The 10,826-nt window shown below is 33.7% G+C and overlaps 1 protein-coding gene across 1 annotated transcript; it reads right to left on the bottom strand.

Annotated features, from left to right (window-relative positions):
• Nucleotides 1–1,242: 1,242 nt before the first annotated feature.
• On the bottom strand, nucleotides 1,243–2,373 carry LOC7485270 (EG45-like domain containing protein). Its single transcript, XM_002309337.4, has 3 exons — nucleotides 2,099–2,373; nucleotides 1,551–1,824; nucleotides 1,243–1,432 (listed from the first exon to the last, which is right to left on the bottom strand). Exons 1-3 carry the CDS (start codon nucleotides 2,208–2,210, stop codon nucleotides 1,426–1,428), a joined length of 393 nt encoding a protein of 130 aa, XP_002309373.1. The 5' UTR covers nucleotides 2,211–2,373; the 3' UTR covers nucleotides 1,243–1,425.
• Between the last annotated feature and the right edge of the window lie 8,453 nt (nucleotides 2,374–10,826).

Raw genomic sequence — 10,826 nt, 5'->3', positions numbered from 1 at the left:
CAAGTGAGAGAAAGGGAGTAAAGAGAGAAAACTCACGACATTAAGAGGAAAAAAGAGAAGGACCATAAAACTTTGTCTGTTTAACATTTGAAGTTCATATCATTATCAGGTAAGATGTTATAAACTCGTTTATACAAATTTAAGTAAAGATTAACAAAGTTTATGCGAAATTCTTAAATTTTGAATTAGGGTTTTTAAATGTTAAATTGAGGAAAAGTGAAATTATAAAGTGTTTTTGGGATGGAATAAGATGTAAATGACTCTAAATAAATCATAATTAAAGAAGAAAAATTTGGTGTTTACGGTGAAAATAGAGCTAGCTATTTATTGGGTGGATGAGAACTTTTGGAACCAAAGTAAATGTTTGTTAGTTATTTGTATTTAGTATGTGTAACATGTGTTGATGATGATTAAAATGAATTTAATTATGTTGTTTAGTTGTAATTGTAGTTGAATTTTCAATGTAACTTGAAAAAAAGACTATGAGAAATTGATAAAATAAATAATTTATTGTTATGTGTTGGTTGGTTGAAATAAATAATTTATGATTAGTTATGTGGATGATTAGATGAATGATAGTTTGATTACTTATATTAAAAAAGAATTGATAATGAGAAGATCCTATAATGTTTTCAACATATGAAGTCTGAAGAAGTAATTGTGAATTATAAAAAAGTAGAATTTTATAAAACATCTTTTTATAATATATGTAAATTTTTTAACTTTATATTAGAAGTTTATGATTTTTGGATTTTTTGAATCTTAATTAATTTAATTATATACTTATATTATTTTGACCTATTAAAATTGGATGCTAAATTAAACCCGTCCCTGTAGATACCCATATAGAATATAATGGGTTCTAAAGGAAATCCCAAATTTCATCCTTCATATATATATATATATATATATATATATATATATATATATATTTGTGCTATTCTCTAGTATATTTCTTGGTCATTCAACTCTTCAATCCTAGATACGTCAGTCGTCCAGCAAAATATGTAAATGGAACTCCAACAGTTTTGTTTTCATGGGAATAATATTTGATTAAAGATCAACACAGAGTTATGCCTTTGACAACTAATTAAGGTAATTAAATGGTAAATATATTTATTAGAGTGTGCATTCATGCATCTTCGTATGCGTAATTCCCAGTTTGTAGCGCAAACGGCATGCAGTTAAGTTCATATATTTCACAAACTCGCAAATTTTTTGGCAGAATTTGAAGAACTACAGTGCAATCTCAAAGTCTCTCACTTGAGATAATTCTTATTTGATTGATTGATTGATTTATTTTGTTCTACATAAGTTGTACATCATCCATGAAATAGACTAGTTCCATAATCAGCCATTTTATTTTTAACTCGATCTATCACGATCAGCTTGGCTTTGAAACAGCTTTTTCCCACAATGAAGTCTTCAAACCCTGCAAAAAAAAAAAAAAAAAAAAAAAAAAAACCCATCATATAATACCTTTTAGCTGTTGTTATCATCACAGATTTATAATGGTATAGATAGCAAGGAACAAGTACAGTTACACTTACTGGTCGTATTGAATTACGACTTTGCCAGCATTAGGATCAGCGATCCGGGAGAAAGCATCTTTCGAAAGATTGATGACTCCATTACATCCTCTTCTACAATAATCGACAACTGTTACAACGACACTACCTTGTTTGCATGGTTTTGGAGCTTCATTTGCACCTCGTATGCACGACACTCTGTATTTTCTCCCGCATGCTGCTCCACCATTCCACAGAGCATCACTCACCCCAGCAACCATAACTCCATCGTTCCTGTTTCCGTAACACTTAGAGGCTGCAAAATTAATACAAAGAGTATTTACAAAAATTGATTAGTAATCATGGTCGGAGAAGGCTTCAATTTTTGCCACAAGAACTAGCTCATCATCAAAGACTCGCGGAAGGATATTATACCTACTGTGAAGAAAATTAATATGTCCTAGTGCTCAAGAATTTCTAAATAACAAGATAAAGGAAAACAAAACCCTGTAGTAATTGGCAACTCAGATATGAATTTACTGTCAATAGATGCAAACGTAGTTCATGGAATCATGAGATTTATAACTTACGAGTATAAGGAGGATCATAGAAAACGGCATTTCCTTGTGCAGCATGCGCAACGGAGATAAGGCATGATACAATGCCTACCATTATAAAAACTGATTCAATCTTATAACCCATTTCTTCTTCTTTAAGGTCTAAGGAAAAAAAGACCAAGTAATTTCGTGCGCAAACCTGACTCTTTCTAGCTGCTAATTTATAGAAGAAGTTGCCTATCAAGAACAGGTTTCCTCCATTTGGAGAGTAAACAAGGGTGCATTTCCTTGCTTAGCCTTCATGGGCCCGGCCCTCCCCCTTCACTAATGAGAGAGTAAACCGCCTATGACTTTCATAATTGGTTTAAATTAATTGACTTTGCCCTTCTAGACTAAAATGTCTGTCTAGTCTTTGCTGTCACCTTCGTGGAAAGAGGCGGAGAAAAAAAGGAGTTAATTAAAATTTCAATGTTCTTCAGTGTAGAAGAATGAAAAGAATTCTACGAAACATGGAAAGACCATTACTGCATTTTGCTTATGTCTACGTTCCCATTGGTTTTTTCATGTTCTCTTTCAAACTAACGCACTTCATTCTGTCTTAACACTAATAAACAGTACTTAATTACAGTTTAACAACTCTTTTTAACATTTAAGATGCTTCAGAGTATGATAGAAATTACTTTTAAAAATACTTGTTGTTATTAAAAATATATATAATAAAAAATAAAAAATACAAGAGAGCATGTATTAAGAAAGCTTAGAAGAATGTTCAGGATTGGTGGTGGAGAACCGAGATGACAAGTGGAAAAGTCGGAGGACTAAAATGTATAAAATTGACAAAATTGACAACCTAATTCTGACTGACAAAAGGTCTCATTGGTGAAAATATTTTTATTTGGGGTAAAGAAATACAAATTTGGATGGTTAAGAAATCAATGACAATTTTGAAAGGTTTAATTAATTTTATTGAGGACTTGTTTGCAAGGAAAATAAGTTTTTGGTGTCAATTTGGGTGTTAATTGGAAGAAATTGAAGTTTAGGGATTGAAATTACACTTTAGTAGGTTTAATTGGTTAAATCATGGGCTTAATTGTGAAAAGATTGAAGTTAAGAAGCCATTTAAGGACTTAATTGCAGATTCTCATAATGAAGGATCAACCTGTAAGTGGTGCGCAATTTCAGGGGTAGAAATTGATCAAATCAGGGGCCAAATAAAAAGAAATTGAATTTTTGGTGGTTAATTAAGGATGGAATTGAATATAACTAGGTGACGACTTCTCGATCCCGACGTCCCGCCATGCTATGTGTGCATGTGCGACAATGCTTTTTGTTTGAAAATGCACAAAAATAATATTTTTTTATTTTAAAAATTATTTTTGACATTAGTAAATTAAAACGATTTAAAAATTAAAAAAAATTAATTTTTTATAAAACATTTTTTGGGACACGTTCCCAAAAAAGCACCTATAAATATGAAATGTGAAATGTCTGACCATTTTTTACCCTGTTCCAAACCAAACTTTGGATACAAATATGAAATGTCTGACCATATTTTCCTAGTGCATTCTTCGTTTGATCTCACATTTTTCCACGCTTAGTCTTTAAGCACTTTAGATACGTTGAACCAAAAACACGGAAAGGAATCAAAACATCTTTTCCACGAAATTCAATATTGATGTGGTGATGTAACTTGTTTCCTTGGAAAATTGTCACCCACTTCCCACCATTGATAGTGTTTCACGCCATCTTGGTTTTTGGAATTTGGACATGAATTACAACAGTTTCTTTTTATTTAATCCTTACTTCTCAATCCCCCCCTTGTGGCTAAAATAACTTGCTTATTTGTTGGTCCGTACATAGGTAATGTTAGCTACAAAATGCTATTTCAAACCTTTCCTTCAGGAACCGCAATGTCATCTCAAATTTCTATTGCCGAAGAGTGTCATCACCACCACATTTGTGGTTTAGATAATCGTTGTTACATTGCTTAAACATGCTTGATCATTTTGCTACTAGAGATGGTTCGCTAGCTGTAATGACCAATTATACAGCGGGCACGAATTCTTGATAATGTCTTAACAAATCTTTATCATTTTGTTTTGCTTTGTGAATTTGAATCCCAATTTTTTTAAATCATATCAAGAAGATATAATACAGCTTACTTTAGGTAAAATACGCTAGAAATGCTAATATCTTTTTTTTTTTTTTATTACAATCGGTTCATTACCCTAGAATTTCATATAAAACCATTTCGCCTAGGTCTCCTAGTGACCCTCAACCAAACAATTAGGAGGCAACTCCTCGATCTCGACATCTCGGCACGCAACGTGTGCACGTGCAACACGATGACGATTCCACTAGGGACTTTTTATTTTTTTACAGTATTGGATAAGGCTTTGTGTGTTTTATGTGATTTGATGTGTTTAAAGTTTTTTTTTTGACTTATTTCTATGTTTTTTTTTCTTATTTACGCTTTAACATATTTTATCCTGCTCATGAATATATGTTGGATATGGATGAATGTCTTGATGCATCATTAGTTTATTTGTGATAAATTACTCCAGAATGCACACACATGGAAGTTTCAGGTTAAGTGGAGGTGTAACGGTTTACCCTATAACTTTCAATTAGTGTTTAAATTTATGAAACCGTCTGACTCTTTGTTGAGTGCTTGGACATGTAGTGATTGGTATACGTACCATTCAACTACCTACTGAGCCCCCATTCATGAGGGTAATCACTAGGAAAACAAGAGATCATTTTGAAACTAGATAGTACCTACCTCTGTTGCTACCTAAAATTTGATAAATTTATGAAAAAAATACCAAAAATAGCAAAAAAAAAAAAAAAAAACCCAAAAATATGTTTTTTGACGTATTTGTGTCGTTTGCGCGTCTTTTCTAAATAATTTAAAATAAAAAAAGTGTGAAAGAGAAAAAAACGAAAAAAGAAAAAACACATTTAAATTTTTTTAGTAACCTAATTGTAATTGTGGAAGGGAGATGACCAATTTGGAAATTGGAAACCCTCTCACAAAGCAACTCATCATATAAATGATTATGATTTATTCTTGAAATCTAATGGTTGATATAGGTTTGCTTTGCCTTCAAGCCAAAGAAAAATTTTCATCTATAAATAGGTGGTTACACACACATATAAAAGGGAGGAGAAATTTTAAAGAAACCAAAAAAAACAAAAAAATAAAACTCACACATACTCTCCCCATACCCACACAACAGAAAAAACCCTAGATCTTATCTCTAGACCAGAGAGACGTCATTGACCCATTTCTTACAAAACTCATCAGGCTAGCCACCGCTCTCCTGGCCAGTAACCATAGCCAATATAATCAATAACCCTAATTATACCTAAAAACGACTCGTCATCCAATAAGAACAGACAATTTACCATTCAACTTCTCTAGCCCTCTCACTGATCTCTGCCAAAAATCACCATTATTCCCAGCCTTTTTCCACCATCATTTTCTCTTCACCAAATCAAAGAAACAGACGCATTTGCCCCTTCATCTTCTCTTCCCCATCATTATTATTGCCCTTCCAAACTAGCAGCTGACCATCACCTTAACAAATCGAACAACCATTGTGTACAATAAGACAAACCCTCCTTCATAGCGGCAAATGACAGCAATGAACAGTAGAGAAGCTAAAGAAAACAAAAAAAAAAAATCCTAAATGTTCCCATGCCCTTATCTTTTGATTTAGGGAATATGAAGTTACACTACCGGCATAAACGTGAAGAGGGAGAAGTGGACTACCTGATCCAGGGGGGTCACTTGCCATCCAAGTTGTAAGAGCGTCCGCTACATAAGTCGTCATCCATGACTACACGTTACTCCCACTTGTTGACACTGCCACTACAAGTTCCAGCAAATTTTGGCTGCTTCCGGCCTCTATTGAAGATGTAGATATGAAAAAGAAGGAAAAATCCAAAAGAAACAAAACTTGTGGATTTTTGTTTTGTTTTTATAGGTGATGGTGAACTTCATCGCTAGTATAGGAAGGAAGAGGAAGAAATGCTACTCTCGATCCACCCATTTTCTGCTTTATCAGCAACAGTGTGTGGGTTCACGCGCCGCCAATGAAAGCGGTGCATGAGACCCAAGTGCCACCAATGTCTTATAAACTTCCCTAGATATTCCGAACACTGTTTTTGAATTTTAGGGGGTCTATTTTGTAAATTTTATTTTTTTTAATGTGTTGTTTGAATTATTTTAAATTTTGATGATTTGTGAAAAGTGTAATTATAGGGTGTGTGAGTACAATATAGTAAAAAAGAATGTGTGTGTGTTTGCATTTCTTTATATGTTTAAAATAAAAAAGACAAACAAAAAATAATTAAATGTTTTAATTACATACGACCAAATTTCTTAAAAATATATAAAAAATCATATCATTTAGTATTTCCATACAAAAACAAAAAAAAATGTTTTGGCATGCATTTTGGGAGAATTTAGCCAATATTTCTATAAATCTCCATTTTTTTAATTCATGAGAATTAATGGTTAAAAATCTTGGTATAGAACGTTGGGCTTACAAGTGAGGTTGATATTTGAAATATCAAGAGTTAACTAGAAAATTCTCAGATTTATTCTAAATATTCACCAATTTTAATCAGGAGTATTTTTCACTGTAACACACAAATTACAATGAATCTTTTCCCAAAGAATTTATTTGGGTACACAAGTCCATAACAAATTCTTAACACCAAATTTATACATACGAGTAAATCTTGATCCTAAATCTCTAAACCACATCAAACCACACAAAACAACTTGCCTTAGGTAGGGTGCGTTAGGGGTGCTAATACCTTCCCTAACCATAACCAGTCCCTCACCCTTGAATCTCTGATAAAACTAGTATAGTCGGGTTTCCTAACAACCTTGAAGCAAACAACCAGGTGGCGACTCTAATGACCTTCTGACGCCGTACATTCACATACGACAACCTCAATGTCTCACATAAAAAGACATAGAACCTGCTTATAGGATGTATGTTCCATAAAAAAAAAAATTGTTGCATTAAAACATTCTTAACTCTACAAAGCATATTGAATTACAGTACTTAGGGGATGATAACATGACCACCATTAAAGAGATGATCTTTGTTAAATACGAGTTGGATTCTGAATCCTTATAGCTGTTAGAAGGGGATTGCCTGAGACTGGATGATAATAAATTTTCATCCATTAGAAATGTGAGTTGCTCCAAAAATAACTTGAAGAGCTCATCTCACACATGTAAAACATCCGCGAGGATGAGTTTTTAAACAAATATGGGAAGATAGTGGAAATCATGAAGGTGTCCATACAAAATTCAACAATTAAAGCCTTGATACATTTTTGGGACCTCGAGTATCGGTGCTTCACTTTTGGGAATGTTGACATGTGTTCTACTTTTGGAGAATGTGGTTTACTAACTAAATTCCCTCAAAATCTATATGAAGTCTACTTCCATCAAAGGCGCAACAAAGGGCTAACTGAATTGGATGAATTGATCAAAGTTCCAGACCTCTATAAGATATTGGAGAAAAGTGCTACTAGCCTAAAGTGGAAGATGATCGAAGAACTATTTAAAAGGAGAAAGAATGACTCTAAATATGTAGAAGAAAAGGGCAAAATAGTTGCTTTAGGAATCTTCGAGTTGGTTTTATTTCCAAAACTCATTGGAATAATCAGTTTAAAGGTAACTGCAACTTTTGTTGCATATAAAAACACTTAGATAAATCCCACTGCAATGATACAAGCAGAAATTATCTTAAAACTCAACCATTATAAGATGGTTGGTAAAGGATCAATAAGATGTTGTGAACAATTATTGTACATATGGCTGATTAGCTATATAGAAACCAAGAAACAAGTATTAAACAACTTTTAGTGGTTTAGTCAAAAACCATTGGAAAGAGTTGAAGAAGAGGAATGAAAGGACCCGAGCGAGGAAAAAAAAAGTTAAATTGCAAGGAATCCCACAAGGAGAAGTGAAGTGGAAAGCCTTGTGGATGAGAGCAACAAATTGCTTGATGAGTTGTGGGAAAAAAAAGATGGGTGTCTCTGATGGGAGTGACTATATATGTCAGCTATGCATCCGTTTTGGTTGTGAGGAAACTTAAGGGCGTATAACATATGCCAAGGATGGCTGAGTTATCCCAATTCTTCAGGTTATTCAAGGATTAATTTGCTTTGAAAGTTATGAAAAACATCAAGCAATATTATAAGCTTTTGGTATTGGTCAAGAAGGAATCAGATGGTTTGAGAGATTCATTTACTAGTGAAAAGTATCCAATATGAAGAAATCTATTACTAGTCACCATCCCTATGACTCTTGGATTTAAAGTTGGAACTAACTAAAAGAAAGAGTACTAGCAGCGAGGAAGAGTTGGGAGAACAACTGGAAAAGCTATGAATGAAAATGGGCACCGGTAAAGCCATTAGGATGTCCCTCGAGGAGCAACTGCATACTGAAGAGAAATTCAGAAAGTTTGTAGAATGACAACTGAAGGAAAAGGACAAGAAGATCATATCCTTAGAGAAGCAACTGAAAGAAGTAAAGGAGGCTAAAAACCAAGCTGAGCAAGAGCGAGAATAATTCGGAACACATTGGATGCTAACCAATACTGAGTTAGAGGCTTTGAAAACTAATTTTAACAATTTCCAAAGAAGGGATGATATGTCTTCAATGACCCAAGCTGAGTTAGAATGTTGGATTGGGCAATATGAAAGGTTATACAAGAAGCATGTGATGCTGGCTGAAGTAAAAGCTAAAGGTAAGGTTGTGAAGGTCTTAAGAACTGATTTGGATAATATAAGAGTTGAGATCAACCTAATAGAGAAAAAGCTAAAAAAAAAAAGGCTAAGGCAAAACATTTGGAAGAAAAGAACGGACTACTCGAGAGCCACAACCAGATGATTGACTCCAACAACAATAAACTGAATGGGAATAACATGTTCCTCTTAGAGAAGTTGAGAAGCATGGATGAGTAGATTAATTGAACCTCTGTCTATGCCCGAAGAATCTGCCACAATGCCTAACAAGTTGAAAGGGATGTCCATTAATATCAACAAAGAATGACTAAGAATGATGCTTTTCTTAGGGATATAGAAAACAAAGGCTTTGCCTTTCTTCCTGTAAACGATGATGATGCGTAAACTAGCTTTCAAATGTGAAAGTTTTCATCAAGTATTATTGAAAAGGGCTTGAACCTAATATTTTAAGCAATATATCTTGATGATGAGTGTATTCTTATTAAGTATTAACTCAAATAAATTGTCTTAATAGATATAAAATGATCAAAACCCTACCCGTTTATAAAGGAATGGTGACCATATATCAGCACGGGGAATAGTTAATCCATATCCAACATATATCATCATGCATAATCATACATTCACATACACTTATGTTTATGAATTATGAATGTTTATAAAACAAGTATTCAAAATATAGACCCTCTACTAGAGTCTACAATACCAGGATAAAAAGATGAAAAAAAAAAGAGGGCTCACCTTGAGGCCCACTACCAAAAGGAAATTAAGACATTAAGAACAATATGGCTTAGATAGCTAGCTTACTTAAGCAACTCCTACAAGCGTAATATAGGAAGCATATTCAGTCAGCAGCCAACCATGTTACCGCCATAAAAAACTCCCATTATCCTTGACTCATAAAACTTGGGGGGAAATCCTTCTACTAGACCACAAGGAACAATGAGCATTCTAATGACTCGCCTGATTATGCTTGTTTAAGTACTAGTCATAATAGATCTAACAATAGAGGGTTGAATCCTCTAATCTTCTCCAACAATATAAATGGGATGCTTAGAAGGAAAGATTGAGGGATTTAATGTCTATGACCTGGTTAAAACAACTGAGATATGCTTGGTGCCAGATATAGTGATGCCTAAAAAGTTTAGGGATCTATAATTTATCAAGTATACACAACTAGAATGCCCTAATACATATTTGAGGTCTTATTGCAATAAAATAGCAAAAGTTATACGTTATGAATAGTTGCCCATCCATTTCTTCCAAGATAGCTTGATCGGTTCTACGTTAAATTGGTACATGACCTTGGATAACACAAGGATCGAGAAATGGAGTGATCTTTCTGATGCTTTTTTGAAATAATAGAAGTTTAATATTGACATCTCTCTGGACTAGAAGAGCTTAATGGTGATGGAGAAGAGCAACAAAGAAACTGTAAGAGAGTACACTCATAGGTGGAAAAATAAGGCAATACATTACAACCACCTTTGTTGTAGAAAGAGATGGTGACTCTATTCTCCAATACTTTCAAATCCTCATATTATGATGGGTAGCTCCACCTAACATTTTTATGATGTTATAGTTATTGTTGAGAGAATATAATAAGGGATAAGAGTTGGTAGAATATTAGAACTGACCGAGAAGAAGGGGTTTATTAGAAAGAGAAAAGATGTTAAGGTGAGCAATGTGGAAGGAAAGTATAAAAGTAAAAAGAATCACTAAGCCTAAAACTACCAAAACTAAAGCTATCAGACCCTTTATTCCCAAATATCCAGTATTAAAATTGATAATTCTAGTAAATCGGCCTGCTAACCCGCTAGAAAACCAAACCGAAAACAATCCAAGAAGAACTTACCAAAGAAACTAAGAACAACTACCGCCTCTCCCTATGCCCTTAGGAGAAATGCATGTAAAATTGTTAAACATAGGTCATGTGGCACCTCTTTAATTTCCACCAATAAAGCCTCCCTTTTATTGATACTTG

Source organism: Populus trichocarpa, chromosome 6 (assembly GCF_000002775.5).
Source record: "Populus trichocarpa isolate Nisqually-1 chromosome 6, P.trichocarpa_v4.1, whole genome shotgun sequence".
Lineage (NCBI taxonomy): Eukaryota > Viridiplantae > Streptophyta > Magnoliopsida > Malpighiales > Salicaceae > Populus > Populus trichocarpa.
This window is presented reverse-complemented; position numbering and strand designations above follow the sequence as displayed.